At 38.8% G+C, this 21,215-nt stretch overlaps 1 protein-coding gene and 1 long non-coding RNA gene across 3 annotated transcripts in view; one reads left to right on the top strand and one right to left on the bottom strand.

Moving 5' to 3' along the window:
• Positions 1-12,373, bottom strand: part of AGBL4 (AGBL carboxypeptidase 4) — a gene marked incomplete at both ends in the record, with an annotated part of 1,417,540 nt that extends 1,405,167 nt beyond the window's left edge. For both annotated transcript variants that reach the window (XM_082833557.1, XM_082833556.1), the window contains one exon: positions 12,340-12,373. In XM_082833557.1, coding sequence (XP_082689683.1) covers positions 12,340-12,373 — 34 coding nt within the window. The remainder of the gene's footprint in view (positions 1-12,339) is intronic.
• LOC309957973 overlaps positions 1-21,215 on the top strand; it is a 624,415-nt gene that overhangs the window by 537,481 nt on the left and 65,719 nt on the right. The window lies entirely within an intron of this gene.

Below are 21,215 nucleotides of genomic sequence, written 5' to 3'. Positions count from 1 at the left end.
TTATTCAGTATGCCAATGTCTTCTACTTAACTGGAACAAGGCAGGGGTAGGAAAAGCCTGCAGCAGAAAAATCAAGGAAAGGTAGAGATGAAAAGTTTACAGATTTTACTAATTTCTAGCTTCTTTAAAAAAGAGAATGGATTGATAGATAAAAAGATTAAGAGCTTGAAAAAATAAATTTTTTTAAATCATAAAAAAATAAAAATAAAATTTATAAAATCAATATAAAAACATTTAGCTCGCTAGGACAGAAACAAAAGGAATTGATCTAGTCTCCTGACAATACCTAACCCTGCTTTTGACAACCATTTGATTGAAACTTGTAAACTTTCAAAGTATGTATTGTTCAGAGCAAATACCTACAGGGTAAGGATGCTTTTGTCACTAATAACAAGAAAACTCAATCTCACAGTTTTAAGTAGACAGTGTGTTTTCAAGGGTACTTGGCAACTTTTTATAACCTAAATGAGAAGTAGCATTAAAATTAGAAACCTAAAAAAAATTGTACTTACTTCATTTCATCAGGAAGACATACACTTCAACGTAAAGTTTGCTGAGAACAACTTTTTGCCAACTTCAAACCACTATGAAGGTAAGGATGTACAAATGATAAAGGAAAATTTCCCCCTCCTTCTTCCCCCCAAAACACAATTTGACCTCTGGGATAATATGGTTCACTAATTAGTTACAACACCTATTGTCTCAGAATGTACCTCTTCAGATTTCAATTAAAATATATAAAATACCTCAATTATTTATTGAGTTCCTTAACTGAAGAAACTCAAATCAATTAAAAAAACACTGATGTAGTCACAAGACAAGTCTCCCAGTAACAGAAAAGATATAATCAATGCAAACCAACTTAAAATTAGTCTCAACTCTGGCAAATGTTGATGCAGAGGAAAGAAGATTTTTTTTTCCCTTGCGACCTTATTAAATCAACTTCCAGAAATTAATAAAAAGATAAACACAAGAATTAAATCATGATTCCCTCCTCAGAATACAGGGAAAGTTGCTTTCACGAAACTGAATCCTAGACTACATATATTTTATATTAAATTGAAATAAAAGATCCAGTCTCTTTGGAGAAAGGAATAAAAGTTATCCACTCTGTTCATTAAATCATTTGATTCTTCATCCAGTTCTATAATATGAGTGACGCTGAGCTTCAAATCAAAGAACCCAAAATACTGATAAACCTAAACTGAGATAAGGCCTTCCAGTTTTTCTTTAGAAAGTTCAAAACGTTTATAATAATTTTTTACCAAGCTGCAAAAATTTTACTAGCATTTCTCATAATCATTGCTATTCTTGTGGTGGTACACTGGTAATGACATTAGTAAAAGACAAGCTAGAACATTACTGCTATGGATGATATTTCCAATTTTAATTAAAATTATTTTAAGTTTTTAATGTATTTATAATACACATCTTTAAAATTGCTCTCTTCCATTATCTGGGGTAACAACATGAGCAGAGAGCCTCTTTAAATATATATGAAGCTGTATACCTCATGGAATGGAAGGCATCAATTAATCCAATAAGTTGGTTAATAGAATTTCTACTCTATCATATGCATAACATACACCCTCACAACTCTATTGAGTAAAGGATTAGTATCATCATTTTAGAGATGAATAAAACTGAGGCTCATAGAAGCACTATTACACATTTTTATGGCTGAGTCGTATTCCAGTGTGTGTGTGTGTGTGTGTGTGTGTGTGTGTGTGTATCACTTCTTCTTTATCCATTCATCTGTTGATGGACATACTTAGGTTGCTTCCATATCTTGGCAATTGTAAATAATGCTTCTGTGAACACTGGGGTGCATGCACCTATTCAAATTAGTGTGGTTTTTTCTTTTGACTATATATCCAGGAAAGAAATTGCTGAGTCATATGGTAGTTCTGGTTTTAGTTTTTTGAGAAACCTGCATACTGTTTTCCACAGTGGCTGCACCAGTTTACGTTCACACCACCAGTAGACAAGGGTTCCCTTTTCTCTACATCCTTGCCAACATTCATTATTTGTGTCCTTTTTGATGACAGCCATTCTGACAGGTGTGAGGTGATATCTCATTGTGGCTTTGATTTGCATTTCCCTGATGATTAACAATGTTGAGTATCTTTTCACCTGCCTATTGGCCATTTGCACATCCTCTTTGAGAAAATGTCTATTCAGTTATTCTGCCCATTTTTTGTTTATTTTTTGATGTTGAGTTGTATGAGCTGTTTATATATTTTTGGATATTAACCCTTCATCGGTCACATTATTTGCAAATATTTTCTCCCAGTCAGTAGGTTGTCTTTTCTTTTTGTCGATGGTTTCCTCTGCTGTGCAAAAGCTTTTAGTTTAATTAGGTCTCATCTGTTTATTTTTGCTTTTATTTCTTTTGTTTTAGGACACAGAGCCAAAAAAAAAATTGGTACAATTTATGTCAAAGAGTGCTCTGCCTATGTTTTCCTCTAGGAATTTTATGGTATTCAGTCTTACATTTAGATCTTTAATCCACTTTGAGTTTATTTTTGTATATGGTGATAGAGAATGTTCTAATTTCATTCTTTTACATGTAGCTGTCCAGTTTTCCCAGCACCACTTATTGAAGAGACTGTCTTTTCTCCATTGTATAGTCTTGCCTCCTCTGTCATAGATTAATTGACCATAAGAATATGGGTTTATTTCTGGGCTCTCTATTCTATTCCATTGATCAATATGTCTGTTTTTGTGCCAGTACCATATTGTTTTGATTACTGTAGCTTTGTAGTATAGTCTGAAGTCAGGGAGCATGATTTTTCCAGCCCTGTTCTTTCTCAAAATAGTTTTGGAAGTCCTAGACACAGCAATCAGAGAAGAAAAATAAATAAAAGAAATCCAAATTGGAAGGGAAGAAGTAAAACTGTCACTATTTGCAGATGACATGATACTACACATAGAAAATCCTAAAGATGCCACCAGAAAACTACTAGAACTCATCAATGAATTCAGTAAAGTTGCAGGATACAAAATTAATATACAGAAATCTACTGCATTTCTATACACTAACAACAAATTATCAGAAAACAAAATTAAGGAAACAATTCCATTTATCACCACATCAAAAAGAATAAAATACCTAGGAATAAACCTACCTAAGGAGGTAAAAGTCCTGTACTTGGAAAACTGTAAGACACTGAAGAAAGAAATTGAAGATGACACAAATTGGATTGGAAGAATTAATATTGTTAAAATGACCATACTACCCAAGGCAATCTACAGATTCAATGCAATCCCTATCAAAATACCAATGGCATTGTTCACAGAACTAGAACAAATTATTTTAAAATGTGTATGGTAATACAAAAGACTCCTATTAGCCAAAACAAATGAGGTTTTAAATGAGCTTTTCCATCCCCAGTTCACCAACTGTGTTTGTGTTATATTCAACTAGTACATTTTGTTTATAAAATGTCAAAAGTTTCCCCACTTTCCCCCTTCATTTCGGTCAACATGCTCAGCTTCCACTAGCCTAAGTTCAAATATTTAAACATAAAATTTATGGATAAAAAAACTTTTCATTCATTTCTTCCACAAATACTTATTGAATGCCTACTATGTAGCAACCATGTGCTAATTGCTATTTTAGTCCCTACTATCCAGCACTAATTTACTCAGTACATGTGTAGAGATGTCTAAGATGAGAAACTTCATTAACCTCATGATTAAAATAATTAGAAACAAACACATACTTTTTGTTTAATACATTTGTCTGAAAATTACGGTATGTATATATGTGTTACCTCTTCCTCTAGAGAAGAAAATCTGTGTTATTTAAGTTCTATTGTATGCCTTCCCCTTCTATCAGTACTGAGACAGTATACCCAGGAAATAAAGCCAAGAGGCAGAGCAGAGAAGTTCCTATCAGTATGAACTTAGAGCCAGAGAGCCTCAGGTTGTAGTTCCTGTTCTCAAACTAATTGGTAATGTAGTCTTAGCTATACCACTTATTCTCTTTTTTTTCTTAACATCTTTATTGGAGTATAATTGCTTTACAATGGTGTGTTAGTTTCTGCTTTACAACAAAGTGACTCAGTTATACATATACATATATCCCCATATCTCCTCCCTCTTGCATCTCCCTCCCACCCTCCCTATCCCCCCCCTCTAGGTGTTCACAAAGCACCAAGCTGATCTCCCTGTGCTATGCAGCTGCTTCCCACAGCTGCTTTCCTATCTATTTTACATTTGGTAGCATATATAAGTCCATGCCACTCTCTCACTTCGTCCCAGGTTACCCTTTCCCCTCCCCATGTCCTCAAGTCCATTCTCTACATCTGCATGTTTATTGCTGTCCTGCCCATAGGTTCTTCAGAACCTTTTTTTTTTTGATTCCATATATATGTGTTAGCATATGGTATTTGTTTTTCTCTTTGTGACTTACTTCACTCTGTATGACAGACTCTAGATCCATCCACCTCACTACAAATAACTCAATTTCATTTCTTTTCATGGCTGAGTAATATTCCATTGTATATATGTGCTACATCTTCTTTATCCATTTATCTGTGGATGGACACTTAGGTTGCTTCCATGTCCTGGCTATTGTAAATAGAGCTGCAATGAACATTGTGGTACATATATACCACTTATTCTTTCTGAATGCTAATCTTCTCATATGTAAAACTGAGATAATTATACCCCCTTGCAGGAATTTTGTGAGAATTAAACAAGATATACTCAAAGTACCTGAAAGGAAAGAAGTAACACTGTAAATGGCAGACTGTCTTACTGAAATAACTTTGTTTTTAAAAGTCATTACTATAATACCTGGTTATTTATCTCTCTCCATTTTAGGGCAGTCTATTATTATTTACTGAATGGGAATCAGGAAATTTGAGCTACAGTTCTGGATCCTCTTCTTGCTTCTTACGTGACTCTGGGTAAGTTGCTTGACCTCTAACATTCAATATAAAGATAAAAATTCACACTTCCCTTACTGTGTCTTATAATATTATGCATGTCTTTTCTACTTACAGGAGAGCAAAAATGGAAAGAATTTGGGCTTTGGAATCAGAAAGACCCGTTTCCAGCCACATAAGCCTGAATAATAATAATAATAATCATTTAATCTCTCTTGAACCTAACTATGTAACTGGATTCTTTCTTCAGGTCCACTGTGAGGCAAAATAAGAGAACGTAAACAAAGTAAACTACAAAGAAGCTAAAAGTGTAAGATAAACTGATGACCAAATAATGTAGGAGCCAGCATTTACTTTGAACCTGCTCTAGCCCAGATATTAGATCAACCCTTTCCACCAAAGTATTCCTACTTTGAAGATTTCAGATTCTTAAATGTAACCTCATTACTAACAAATAGAGGATTTCTTAACCTGGGTTTCTGGGGATGGATGTTACCACTTGAAATCATTTTCAAGTTTTTGTGTGTCTACACATAATGTGCATTTCCATGAGAAAGAATTCATTGTTTTTTCATCACATAGGCAAAGGGATATATGACCCCAGAAATGTTTAAGAACCAATCCAGGGTGGGGGCAGGAGGTAGGAAGGAACACAGTCTTCAGTTCTCTTAATAGATCAGCAATACTAGCAATGTTTTGCATAAGCTTTATTCCCTCACCACACAACTTTCTGTGCACGTGTTGCTCTCTCTGCCTTCCAAATCCTACTATACTCTCCTAGTCCCTCTGCCTACCGCCATCGCTGGACTAACTCCTTTTTACATTCAAGACTGTTATTCATGGGTTCTTCCTCCAAGAAGCTTTAGTGAACTATTACTGCCACCACCCACAGGCTCTCAGGGAACCATTCTCTGGCCTCAGAATTCTGTGGACAACTCTATCATTGCCTGGATGGTAATTTTCTAACTCTATTCCTCCTCCATTAGGATGGGAGCTCCTTGAAGGCAGGAACTTTGTCTAATACATCTCTGAATTTCCAGAGTTTTGCACAATGCCAGGTACATGGTAGGTATTCAATATATATTTTTGAATGAATAATTTTTAAACGAATAACACAGTCCACAGAATAGTGATTTCTTCCACAAAGCCTGACATAGAGATTAATATATTAAAATTAATGATTCTAAGACTCCTGAAAAAAGGCAAGCAAACTATAATTGTTGGCAGATTGTTTTTTCCATTCCTTTACACCAAATCTCAGATTTTTTTTTCCATAACATTGTTTTGGAGTTTTTTGTTTGTTTGTTTGCTTTACTTGGCTGCACCAGGTCTTAATTGCAGCACGCGGCATCTTCGAGGCATGCAGGATCTAGTTCCCTGACCAGGGATCGAACCCAGGCCCCCTGCATTGGGAACACAGAGTCTTAACTACTGGACCACCAGGGAAGTCCTTCTGTAAAATTGTTGAAAGTTTTTATTTAGGAATTTCCAAGCCTATATAAAAGTTTTTAATCTTATATAAAATTCTATGCATCTTTGTGTTTGCTTGTTTTGTTTTCCTTCAGTTGACATGCAAGTACATTATTCTGAAAGCCTATTTTGAGAGTCAAATATTCACAATCAATAGTTCTCAAAAATATATGACAAATAAAAACTTCTTTCTCTACAGTTTGAAAAAAAGAAATTTTTTAATGAATCCCATTAAATAAATGGGAAATATAAAAAGTAAAAATTATCATATTCCCATATGGTGAACACCATTAATAAATTATCACAAGCTTTCACACTTGTGATAATCTTTTATAATCAGAAAAATAAAATTCAGCTAAGAATTAAAATTTTTCTTAAATTAATACTAAAATTAACACCTACATTGCTGAAATTTAGCAATTAATAAAAATATTCTGAAACTCACAGAAGACTGTGCTGTTCTTAAATGACGAAAAGACAAAGCTGTGACTGTTAAGAATATGTATCAAAATATTGGCATCCTTCTGACCTTAATGCTACAGTTCTCTAGTATCTCTCATTGAAAATTACCCTGAGCAGGCTTCCCTGGTGGCACAGTGGTTGAGAGTCCGCCTGCCGATGCAGGGGACACGGGTTCGTGCCCCGGTCCGGGAAGATCCCACGTGCCGCGGAGCGGCTGGGCCCGTGAGCCATGGCCGCTGAGCCTGCGCATCCGGAGCCTGTGCTCCGCAACGGGAGAGGCCACAACAATGAGAGGCCCGCGTACCGCAAAAAAAGAAAAACCAAATGCAACATTCATAGATCTCAGAAATACAGACATTACCAGAGCTCCTTGGAAGAAACAAGCACATAGCATCATGGAAACAAAAGGTGTTTTCTGTCCCAGTACTTTTGGGATCTTTTCACAAAGCCAACCTCACCGATATTACAAAAGATATAAATGCGACAAAAAATAATTTGAAGTTTTAAAAATATTTCTAAAAAGGGATAAAATTATGTAAGTCCACATTCCCTTTTCCATAATTCCAAAATCCCTGAATCTCTAAAAACAGTCATTTTTTCCACAACTTTGGTGCCAAAACTAATCTGTAAGCAAAACTTAACCTAAATTGATGTGAAGCTATTTATAATTTTTATTCAATTAGTGTGAATGTGATATTAATGTGTTTGATTATAGGATACTCTCCCATACCCCATTGGGGGTGTTATGTAATAAACAGTACATAATGAAATACTAAGTACATAAAGCAATACATAAGGCTTTATTGCCTTTCCATAATTCACAAAAAAATAAAAGAATCTGAATTCTGAAATATATTTGCAAGGCTGCTCAATAAGAGATTGCAGACCTGGATTTCTTCTTCTTTTAAAGGTGATTTTACTAGTAAGGCTTTAGGAAAAGGCGCGCACACACACACACACACACACACACACACACACACGTGCATACACCAATTAAGTTACCATTTCTTTGGGGGTGTAAAACATTGTGCACTTTCCATACCTTATCTCTAATTGTCACCTGAAAAGTAGGTGTTACTATCCCAAATTTACAAATAAGGAAACTATAGCCAAAAAAGCTTAACTATTTTTCCCAGTTACTAACAAAAGATAGAAGACATTATTCTCATTTCTAAGGCTTTTTAAAATTTCAAGATTCTGTCTATAGATAATTTCAGATAATGTAATGTTGCTTTTTTTAAACAACTCATTTCATTCACAGAGAAAGTGATCAAGGTTCAGGCCACTTTAACATACTGCATCATTCTAAAATTTCTGCTCAACATGGGCCTCCACAAAAGTAACAAACTTGGCAATATAGGAAAACAAATAATTTAACCCAGTAATTTGAACAAAAGCTTTTTTTGTGATAGTTGGAAAGGCAGGAGAAGAATCTGAGAAACTGAAGTAGGTACAATCTAGCCTGAAACTAATACCTCTACATTTAGTTCACTATAAGTTTCTTTTGTATTGTTATTAATAGTCAAATTGTTGGAGAAGAAGAAAAATTCTAATATTCATGTCCTCATTTTAAAGTATAATATTTAAAAGAAGAAACTTCCTTTTGCAAATCTGACCATCTTTCAGAGCTACCTGCATGCTTTAAAAAAGTATCCTAAGTGTCTCTTCACTCCTTCAAGAAATTTCTCAAAATCCACCTCATATAGAGACTTGTCCCATGACACATAGTTCAGCTAACAATTCTACATTCTCCAAAACTTGACGTCTGTTTTTCTTCTGACAGCAAATCAATTATGCTAATGAAGAAAAATAAAATGTCTTATGTTAATCACTGTATGTTTAAAGCTTGTTTTTATATGTAAAGTACATATAATACATTTGAATTTTTATATTCAAGCTTCAGGGGAATTAAGGAAACACCATTTATTGGGCTCTTCATATATATCCACTATTAGTCACAACTATCCTGTAAATATCATCCCCATTTTAAGGATGAGGAAACTGAAGATCAGAAAATTTGAATCTGAGGTCCACATCAAATAAGTCACAGAAACAGGATTTAAACAAGGATCTGACTCCCAGTTCTTTTCACTTTACCTTGCTAATGTATGCTTAGCTTAGAATATTTCCTGTAGGGAAGGAATTATCATCATGGCTATTATTTCTTCAGTATGTAGTATGTTGCAATACAAACAGAAGGCCAAATAATGAATCTAGATAATGTTAAAATAGCCAAAAACCTGCAATTATTTGCAGATTGAGCAAGTTGTTTAACTCCTCTGTGCCAAAACTTCTTCACATGTTAAATAGAGATAATGCCTTAGAGAGTAATTATGATGCTGAAGTGGATTAAATCATTTAAAGCACTTAGTACAATGTCTGGCAGATAATAAACACTCCATAAATGTTAGCTATTGCTCTTGAGATGAGGAATCACCTGACAGACATATTTTGTACCAGGTGTCTCCAGCCAGCAATAGACGTATACCCAATTCAAAGACAGTCAGTCCTATACTGGCTTTGATCTATGACATGATCTGGTGGGAAAAGATGATGTGTGTCAATCAGATTCTCTTTCTTGGGGATCTGAATTAAGAAACAAATATTGAGGGACTTCCCTGATGGCACAGTGGTTAAGAATCCGCCTGCCAGTACAGGGGACACCGGTTCGAGCCCTGGTCTGCGAAGATCCCACATGCCACAGAGCAACTAAGCCCATGCGTCACAACTACTGAGCCCACATACCACAACTACTGAAGCCCGAGCACCTTGAGCCTCTGCTCCACAACAAGAGAAGTCACCACAATGAGAAGCCTGTGCACCGCCACGAAAAGTAGCCCCCACTTGCCGCAACTACAGAAAGCCAGCGCGCAGCAACAAAGACCCAATGCAGCCAAAAATAAATAAATTAAATAAATTTATTTTAAAAAAGTGAAACAAAGATCAAGCCAGTTATTAGTGATTCAGAAGTTAAATAGTTTGACTCCTACCTTCATCAATTTCCTTTTATCAAGGTTACCAATGATGCTAAATATGTTGCTAAATCTAGTTTTTCAGTCTTCCTTTTTATATCACTTGGCAGCATTCAAGCTGTTGAATATGCCACTTACCTTGAAACATTCTTTTGCTTGTGCTCTTTACTCTCAGTCTCTTTGGAAGGCACTGAAATGTTGCAGCTACTCAACACTTCATCCCAGGCTGCTTCTCCTCACACTCTCCTGCTAGGCAATTTCATCCACACTTATGGCTTCAGTAATTAACTCCATGCTACCTCAGACTTTTCTTATAAATTCAACTTCCTTGCCAATCTCCTTACTTATTTGGATATCTCAAAGATACCTCAGATTCCATATGCCCAAAACCAAACCCATGATCTTCCCTCTCAAACCCAGCCAAGATCCCTCACAGGACTCCCTATCTCCATAATGGCACCATCAACTATTCAGCTGCACAAACTAAAACATTAGAAGTACACTTTGATACATCCTTCTCTCACATTCCCATCTTTCACTAAGTCCTATTGATTTTTCTTGAACATTTTTCAATTCCTTCTCTCCATTTTAGGATTTTTGACCAAAATTCTTATCATAGCCTGTAAGGCCCTGCAAGATCTGCTTCAGATTACCTCTTTTCTCCTTTTATTGCCCTATGTGCAGCCACACTTGTCTCCTTTCAGTTCCTTAAATACAATGCATCATGTTTCCTCCTACCTTCAGGTATTTGCACATGGTTTCCCTCTTCCTGGACCACTCTCTGCCCTTCTCTTCATTTATTCAATCTCTATTATATCTCAACTAAAATCTCACTTCCTTAGAGAAAGCTCCTTGAACATCTAGACAATATCAGGTCATTCAGTCATTCATTTAACAAATATTTATTAATTAATAACTTAACTCTACACCAGGTATGGTTCTAGACATGTGGAATTAATAGACACAAGAAAGACCCTTGCCTTCATGGAGCCTACATTCTAGAGGAGGAAGACAGGCAATAAGCAATAAAAATAATAAGTATATTAAATAATATGTGTGAAGGCATAAGTCTATTGGGGAAAGGAAAAGAAAAAAGAGTAAGGTAAGAGAATCACAAGCAGAGGGTTTTCAGTGCCTAACTTGATGCCTGGCATATAGCTGGCACTCAAACATGTGTTGAGTGTATGTTATGAAAAAAAGAATGCACATGTTCAAGTTGAGGGAGCTTAAACTATAAAATGAGTAGAGGAATTACTTAGTCTAAGAACAGAGATGCCATGAAAGAAAGAGAAACCATGCAGGTCTTGAGAGATAATGGTCTCTTGAACCATTCTTGATGGCTTCATACAGATTCCAGTTGCAGTCACTGTATGCTCTTCCCATAACCACGACCTCCCTCCTCCACCTCCAAGTGGATCACTCTTGTGACCAAATTACCTAATCAGGACACATATACAAGATCATGTATTTCACTCCATCACCCACCACCACACATATCTCCAAAGCCACTGCTTTTCTACACACACACACACACACACACACACACACACACACACACACACACACACGGATATCACTTTGATGCTCCAGTTCTTCAGTTCCCAGATCCTTTTAGGGACAAACTCCCTCCCACACACACAGAACTGTAAAAACCCTTGCTCTCTTCTATGACCCTGTAAGACACTTAGGTCACTATCTCTCCAAGCCCAGGCATACTCACAAGGCTGCCCCCTCAGGAACAGGATCCTAGGTCTCCCTGCCTGTTAGTCTCCTTGCACTTTAAAGACTACCTTTCACCCACAGATATGTGAACATGCACCCCTTTCTGATTCTGAATGACCTTCAAGATCACTGATCCCATATATACCCACTGATTCCATATATACCCACTGATCCCATATATACCCATATAGCCTCCTTTGGTAGGATTCTAAAGGACTGGGTGTCCCCTCAAGCCTTTTGTACTATTAAGGACCCATATGAGGATTTGTATACTTTCTCTGTGACCAGGAGTGACCCTCAGGCACTACAATTCCCCAAAGCACAAATACTCCTATATCCCTCTTCCATGGCACTGCCTGATACTAAAGTAACACTCCTCCTACTTACACCTGCCTCCTCAGAATCGGAGCCCCTCTCCCCTAAACCATGCCCCTTTAGGGAACCCTCCCCTATTCCCACATGACTGTGTACAACCCCCCCATGACGCAGCCTACCCCCTACAATCAGCCCCCATCACAGGTGCCCCTCAGGAGGGGAGTCCGGCGTCATCCGTGGGGTCCCTGCCCTTTCTCAGCCAATGCTCACTCAAAAGTGTGCACACTCTCATACACCCCTGCGACGCCTGGACTCCGAGGTGCCTGCCCGCCACTCAGAGGGGTACGCTCCTCCCTTGACCCCTGACCTCGAGGTCATAGCCCCACCGCGCAAACACAGAAGTGGCCTCCTCAGGAGTAGCGCCATGCCCAAGTCGGCTGTCCCCTCAGGCCCAGGACAGCCGTGCAGCCTCAGCGCTTCCCCGATCGACCGCCCCCACCGACCTGCCTCAGGCGCCGTCTGGCTCCGCTCCGCCATTTTTTGTTCTCCCTCCGCCTCTGAGCCCACGCGAAAATTAGAGGGCAGTGGGGAGTGGGCGATGGGATCCGCGAGCTGACAGGAACTACCTCGGGAAGCCGCGGCGCGACGGTTGCCAGGGCAACGGGCGGCCGGCTCGCGGCCGGCCGGCGTGTGGCGGGGGGGAGGCTGGGAGCTAGCGTGCGTCCGAGGCCCCGCCCCCTCGGCGCGAGGCCCCCTCGGCGCGAGACTCCGTCCCGGGACAGGCGCCTGCAGGGCTGGGACTCTGCTGCGTTTCTACCCTGCAACCTGGCTACCGCGTGCTGGCAACTGAGCATGCTCGGCCGCCTCTGGGGCGCGGGGACCAGGTCTGCTGGGGTCGCGCTCTCCTGCCGCGCACGCGGGTGCTCGAGCTGACCGAAGAGCTGGTTGGGCTAGCTTTACTGTGGTTGGTACTGAACTTCGGGAGCTTGGGACAGGCTCCTTGATTTCCCAGCGCTTCTCCCCACTGCGTGCCTGTCCCTGATCGAGGTGCTGAGTAACTTATATCTTAAACTGAAAAGCCCTGAGAATCAATAATTATGTGCCCACCCCACCCCAAACACGCGAAGGACTAACGGGGTCGGCCTTCTCGCCGCTCTACAACCGCACCAGCCCCCAACTCTAGAAAAGGCTTCCCTTTCGCTAGTCTATTTCTTAGTATACTAGGATGCTCTTTCCCATCTCTGGTGAATTGCCACTACCTTCTAAGACCAAACTGGAACATTATTCTTTACAGAACTGCTCTGTCCTCCCACAGTCCCCTGTGCATTCCTGTCCTAACACTTAAAATGCTTTATGCATTATTTACTTCTCTTTTCCTCACTTGACAGTGGAGCTCCCTTATACTTAGGGTCAGTGTCTTTATCTTTGTATACTCCATAATACAGCATTGTGCTTGACACAAAGGAGGTGCCAAGTAAATGTTTACATAATGAAACATTGTTCCTAGGTTCACGCCTGCACATTCTTACCTGTTTTATTGAACACTTAATTTTTTTACCAAATACCTTGATAGGTAGGCCCCTACTCCTCCAGGGGCTCACAGGGAAAGGAAAAGAGGTAATGACTTTGATAGAGGTTAACTAGTCTTTGAAGTGCTACAGGATCAGAGCGATGGAACTGTAAGTTGGGGGGAGGGAGCCGGGGGGGATGGCTAATCAGAGAAGTCTTCAGAGTGGAGTGGATACCCTAGCTGAGTCTTGAAGAATGTGTCTACTTAAAAAAATGCGCAAGGTGGGAGTTGCGAGTTAAGTTTTATTTGGGGCAAAATGAGAACTATAGCCCAGGAGACAGCACCTCATATAGCTCTGAGAAACTGCTCCAAATAAGCAGGGGGAAGGTCAGTATATATGTGATTTTGGTGAAGGGGGAGTACATGCAATCAAGCAATTTATGCAGAAGGTTTCTGCTAGTCTCATGAAGGTTACTGCTAGTCATGAGGAGCAGATGTCACCATGAAGGATTTTAGTGCTTTTCTAGATATGAGATATAAGAATTGGGCTTATAAAATCGGCTCCTGAAAATATCTAACTATCTGAAGACCTGTTCTGCCAGTTTTTCCCAGAGCACAGAGGGCTTCATTTCTGCTCTCCACCCTGAACTCCTTTCAGGGGGTGTTGAAAGTCAGCAGTTGCAACAGCACATGATTTAATCCTTGTAGAGGTAGATGGCAAGTGCCAATTTGTAGCTGACATACTCATTGAACCTCAGTTTCCTTTTCCAACATACTGAGACAAAGATCCTGCCTGCCACAAAGAATTCTCTAAGTCACAAATGGTGTGATAGATTAAAATGCATTTGACAAGTATAAATTTAGTAAATAAAGAACCTAGGATGTTTTAGAATAATTCACTTAAACATCCCTTGATTTCTCTGCTGAGGCAGACTCTGTGTAACTGCTGGAGATGAAGAGGTGAATATAACACTGTCCATGTCTTCTAGGAGCTCACAGTCCAGAAGGGAAAAGAGATTTAATCAGTAATTACAACCCAGCATGATCAGTGTCCTGATAGAAGAAAGCATGGGAGACTGTGGGAGCCCAGAGGATGAGCACACAACCCAGCCTGGGATAGAGGGGATCAGTGAAGGGATATTCAGGGAAAGCTTCCTGAAGGAGTGTCTGATCAGACTCTTCAAGGGCAAGTAGCAGTAAGATGGGCAAAGAATATAGGGATACAGTGTGAAAGGATGGTTGAGGCAATAGGAACTGCATGGGCAAAGCAAAGGATAGTGTATCTGAGGTGAAGACCAAGGCAGGAGTGGCCACACCAATAAGTAAGGGCAGATTTGGAGAACTCAAATGCGGGGGACTTGATCCTGTAACGGGTAGAAACCCATTGACCGGTTTTTAAGGAGGTCATGGATTTGGTCAGCTGTGCTGGTTGCTGTATATAGAGTAGATTAGAGCCAGGAAAATCAAAAGGCTGTGTAGTAAATAATCTACACAAATTTATGAAACACATGGAAGGTTCTCATCAAAGATAATCTGAAAAGGCAACAAACATGTTTCTATGTAACTGAACTGTTCAACTGAAATTTTAAATAAAGTTTAAAAATCAGTTTAGTCAGATTGTCCACATGTCCAGTGCTCAATAGCTACATGTGGTTAGTAGCTACTGTATTGGACAGCATATATATAGAACATTTCTATCACCGCAGAAAGTTCTATCGGACAGTATTGATACATAAATGCCAACTGAGCAGAGGAGATGAAATGCCTGGGAAAATCAGCACTGACAGGACCAAGTTTAGTTCTCCTGTGTGTCAGCTCCTCTTCAGGAAGTAGTGCATTCCTGCTGGAGTCTTCAGAGACTTCCCTTTTGTTGTGTGAAATAGCACATGGGGTGTAGGATAGAAATGCCCCCTATGTGAGCCATGGGAGTGGGTTTTCCCATGCTGCCATTCAGAGTGTCCCTGGGAGGTCTGCCTTCCCTAAAGATCTCCCGTGGTTTCTGCCTCCACAGCCAGCCACCCTCCTACCACAAATCCAGGGTTGCTTCCTTCAGAAAAATATTCCCTGTAGGATTCACCCACTCCCTCTGTAAACATTTTTTAAAATGACACCTTCTATGAGCCTGGCACTGAGTTAGATGTGGTATGGAATGAAAGAGATATTCAAGTTATAATCACATTTCTCACATGTACGAACTCATTTAATTCTCATTGTAAAACTGGCATAAATGTCATCATCCTGTACGGAAGATGAAACTGGGATTCAGAGAGTTTAAGTGACTTACACAAGTCACACAGTCAGAAAGTAGCAAACCCAGGGAAGACTGGAATGTGCAAAGAAATCATGTAATTTCACATCAAAAATCCATGTCTTTAACGTTTACAATTTAATGAGGAAGAAAAGACTAACACAAATCCAGTTTACAATTTCAAAAAAATGTGGTAAGAGCAATGATACAGGCATGCTCAGAAAAGTATAGGAGCATCAAAGAGAGATGCCCTTGGTAGGCATAGGGAAGGATTTTTGGAGGAAATGACCCTTGAGCTGAGTATTAAGGGTGACCTGGGGTGAGCCAGATGAAGTGTAGGGTGGGCAGAAGAGAGATGAAAATATTTTTTAATCAAACTCGTCATTTATATTTCTGCTTTGCTTATGTTGGTTTGGCCTTCTAAAAATATTACCAGTCTTTTCTTATTTGGTTCTTAAGTTTTAATTAAAAAAAAAACCAACTGCCCTATGCTAAGGCTATAAAAGAGTTATTTAGGGATTTTTTTGTTAGCCTGAATAAAATATTTAAAAGTTAGAACATGACTGAACTCAACAGAAAGGAAAATATTCTGATGTTGAAAGGAAGAGAGAAATCAACGGTGCAAAGTCATTATCCTTATAATTTCCTCTGCCCAGACTGTTCTTTTTTCAGATATCTGCCTGCCTCTTACTTCATTCCGGTCTCATCTCAAATGTTACATTATTGGAGAGGTCTTCCCTGACAATACTACTTAAAATGTACTACTCAGATATTTCATAGCTTTTATAGTATTGTGAATATCTTATATTCTATAATTTTTTATACTTGCTTTCCTTATGTAGACAAATGCTATTGATTTTTATGAGTTAATATTAGAATTGTAAAATTCAGTGAACTCTCATATTATGTCTAACAGTTTGTTGACTATTTCAGATTTTTTTAACCTATTAGAAAAATCAACTGCAAAACCATAGTTGTCTTTTCCCTTCCTATTCTTTTAACTATTTCTTTTTCCTGTATTATTACTTTAGCCAGAGCCTCTAGTATTGTGTTTAAAAGTAGTTTATAGCTGGGATTCTTGTCTTTTCCTGACATTAAAGGTGCTACATCTAAATTTTTTCCGTTAAATGTAACTTTTGACTCAAAAGTCTTTGTCAAACTGAAGAAGTTTTCAAAGTTTTTCAATTACATGTAAATATTGAATGTTAAATCGAAAGCTCTTTTTGCAACTACTAACACAATCATGTGTTTTTTCTCCTTTAATGCAGTAAAACAAATTAATAGATTTTCTGATGTTGAAACATCTTTGCATTTTGGGGTTAAATATTATTTGATCACAGTTTGTATTTTAATGCATTGTTGGATTCAGTTAGCTATTTTATTTTTTAAATGTTTATATCTATGTTAGAAAATAAAATGGGTAGGACTTCCCTGGTGGCACAGTGGTTAAGAATCTGCCTGCCAATGAAGGGGACACGGGTTCAATCCCTGCTCCAGGAGGATCCCACATGCCACGGAGCAACTAAGCCCGTGCACCACAACTACTGAACCTGCACTCTAGAGCCCATGAGCCACAACTATTGAGCCCACACGCCACAACTACTGAAGCACGCCCAGAGGCCATGCTCCGCAACAAGAGAAGCCACCGCAATGAGAAGCCCACAAACCACAACGAAGAGTAGCCCCGCCTCACTGCAACTAGAGAAAGCCAGTGTGCAGCAATGAAGATCCAATGCAGCCAAAAAAAAAAAAAAAGAAAAGAAAATGGGTCACCTGAGCCTAGAGAATTTGGGGAGGGACATTTTTTATTATCATTTCTAATTCTTTAATTGTTATTATTTTGTATTTTTCTGGAGCCAATTTTGACATTTTATATGTTTCAGAAATCTATCAATTTCATTTATGTTTTAAATTTTCATATTTTTAATTTTTTTTTTTTTTTTTACGATACATGGGCCTCTCACTGTTGTGGCCTCTCCCGTTGCGGAGCACAGGCTCCGGACACGCAGGCTCAGCAGCCATGGCTCACAGGCCCAGCCCCTCAGCCGCAATGTGGGATCTTCCCGGACCGGGGCACGAACCTGCATCCCCTGCATCGGCAGGCAGACTCTCAACCACTGCACCACCAGGGAAGCCCCCATATTTTTAATTTTTAAGATCTCTCTTGTGTCTATATATATTTGTTTTTATTACGAATTGTGTTTATTTCCATTTTTTTCCTTTTTTATTTTATTTTTTTTGCGGTACGCGGGCCTCTCACTGTTGTGGCCTCTCCCACTGTGGAGCACAGGCTCCGGGTGCACAGGCTCAGCGGCCATGCCTCTTGGGCCCAGCCGCTCCGCGGCATGTGGGATCTTCCTGGACCGGGGCACGAACCCGTGTCCCGTGCATCGGCAGGCAGACTCTCAACCACTGCGCCACCAGGGAAGCCCTCCATTTTTTTTGATTGGTATTAACAGAGATATATCTATCTTATTGATCTTTTCAAAGCTTTTAATTTTGTGAAACTCCCTTTCTCTCTCTCACTCACCCTCACTCTCTCTCACTCTTGCTCTCTCTCTTGCTCTCTTTCAATTAGGATTAGATTCAGGTACAAGCTACAGGAAAACCCAAAATGCCAGTGGCTTATGCAAGATAAAATATTTCTTCTTTCTTAAGTTTAAGAAGTTCTGAGATAGTTCAGGGCTGTTATGGTACTCTAAATTTCAGGGGTCAGACTATGTGTACCTTGGTGCTCCACTTTGCATGGTTTCCATTTTGGTCCAAGATGACTACTGGAGTTCCAGCCATTAAGATTATATTTCAGCCAGCAAGAAGGAGAAATGTCTTTTAAGGGCACATTCTATAACTTGCACATACAAATCTACTTATATCCCATTGAGAGAATTTGCTCACAGAAACACTCCTAGCTGAAGAAATGAGTCTCTATTATGAGCAGTTGTGTGCCCAGATCAGGAAAGGGTATGTAATTGGTGTGGCCCAGTGCAAAAATTATTAAGAATTTCAAGATGGCAACAGGAGAGCTTTAAACTAATCTTGGGGCTTTCTGAGTATTGCACCCTGTGTGACTGCACAGGTCACATGCCCATGAAACTGATCTATTTAATGAAGAGAAGGAGGAGGAGAAATATGGAGGGACAATGGAAAGTCTATGCCCCATTGTTTAATTTAATCATTTCTTCCCTTTTTTTTTCCCATTTGTGGTTCTTAGGGTTTACTCTACCTGAATTGAACATTTAGCTAATTGTTTTATTTCCTAAAAAATGTATATTTCCTTCCATGTACTTAGATAGGTATTATTATTATTGCCATTTTACAAAGGAGAAGAATGAACACTGAGAATCTGAATACACTGGTCAAGCTCAAAGAGTTAATAATTGGCAACACTGGGATATGAACTCAACCAGCTTGTCTCTGGATTCTGTGCTTTTACTTAGTGCAATGTACTACCTCTCTACATTGTGTATAAATTTTAATTGTACCTATCACTTAAGTTGTAACTTATTTTCTTATATCTCCCTTTCCAATTGTGGGGACATATTAAATTAAAAATGTGCACAACTATATTGTTTAGGAATACACATTTGAGTGATAAAACCATAAAGTAACACATAGAAGTGATCGTGTGTCCTTGGTAAATCTTGATTGCCTCCAAGAAATATGAGTGTCACACACACACACCCTTGGTGAGATGTGATTATTTCCTGGGTGAATTAATGAGGAAATCAGTAGTGATATCTTTCTGTTAGGAATAGGCAATAACTGAGAAGAGTAGGGAAACTGCCCAACTGAGGGAAAACTGCCCAAATCAGATATATACAGGTCAGAGGACAGATTGTCCTCCTTCAGAGAGAGGAGTAGAGTTCCCATAGAAGGGAATGAGATCATGGGCCACAGAAATTTGGAAGAAGATGGGGTTAAAGAAGAAAGGTCAAGGAAATTGAGACGGGAAAGAGGTCCCAAGATGGAAATTCCCACAAAGGCCACCATCTTTTTGAAGGACCAAGTCTGAAAACCTACATTTCTTCCATAAAAGAGACTGCTGAAAATGGATGGTTTTCAGTCTGTTTCTCCCACTCCTTGCTAAGAACTACCTCCTTAAAGAACTTTGTATACTGTATGTAGCTCTTCATTTGGGTGAGATTAGCGGGACAGGGTAGTCCAAGAAGGATCAGACCTATTTAATGACATTGTTAGAAACTTATTTAAGAAATAAAATTTAAAACTTGGAGCTAAAAGACTCTATGACACCCATTTTGCTAGGTCCCCCAGTGTCATTAAGATTGGACTTTCTGATGTGACAAATATCTAAACACACTGAGCTTGAAACTGTAGGGAATAAAACAAGGCTGTTGCTGACTTGGTCAAGTAAAAACATTTAGTTTGAACATGAGGCCACGGAAACTTATTTTCCAGTGCTCAAAAGAATAACAAATTTTAGAGTTACATGGTAGAAATGGAGTGACAATTTCAGAAGAGATTCACAGATTATGATGCCAATAAGCCTAACTTTCCAGAATTGCTGTTGGAGTGCAAATCTTAGGATGTATCCAAATTAATAAGCATCTCTTCTATTAGTTTTAAGAGGAAGTGACAAATATGAAATTTAACTATGTCCAGTAAAAATATCCCTGAAATTGTGTATGAAAGTATATATATCCCAGAACTATCTGGAAATTTATGGCTATGTAATGACACACTGGGCCATGACTTTTTTTCATAAAATATGCAAAAAGAAAGCTGATTAGTGTTATAAATCTGGAATTGGAATTGAGATGTTCTCTGATTTATGAGCACAGCAGTTTTCAAGACTAGTTTAGCCTGATAAAAACCTATATCCTCACTGAGTTGACCAAAATAGATCAATGACTAATACTAGGCCTAAAACTGTATATTTCTTTCCTGATTAATAAATATGATTAATTTTTCCCAAAACATTTGTATTACATTTTAGTACATTTAATTACATATTTTTGAACAGCCTAAAGGTTTCACTTCCCCCATCACTGTATTATAGAATATGATAGGTATAGGCAATATGATAGGCACAAGTTTTAGAGTATGATAAGTCTAGGTACAAATCTTGGCTCTACCAACACATAAAGTTCTCTCCTTGGCCTTTAATGTCCAACATCACCTGGCTAGCCCTGCCTTTCCAATCTCACCTCCTACCCCATTCCTCTTCACTCACCATGCTCTAGCCACACAAGCTCCTTTCTGTTCCTCAAATACCTCAAGCTTGTTTCCCTTTCACAGCCTTCATTGTTCCCCTCTGCTGGGGCTGCTCTTCCCTCATAACTTCATATCATTTGCTTCATTCAGGTCTTTTTTCAAATGTCACCTCCTCAGAGAAACTCTCCCTGACCACTCAATTAAAATAACCCGCACCTTCAGGCACTCATTATTACATTACCGAGCTTTTTCCCTTTAATATCTAAAATCATAAAATTTATTTAATTATTTGCCTACTTATTTATTGACTATTTCCCCACTATAACTTCTATGAGAGCAGGAACCTTACCTGTTTTGTGCCCTGCTGTTATCATCAGCAGGTAAAAGTAGATATTTAATAAATATTTTTGAATGAATGACTAAATAAATGAATGAACAAACAAAACAAA

Source organism: Leucopleurus acutus, assembly GCF_964270905.1.
Source record: "Leucopleurus acutus genome assembly, chromosome: 2".
NCBI classification, from domain to species: Eukaryota; Metazoa; Chordata; class Mammalia; order Artiodactyla; family Delphinidae; genus Leucopleurus; species Leucopleurus acutus.
Note: the sequence above shows the minus strand (reverse complement) of the source record. Positions and strands in the feature narration are given on the sequence as shown.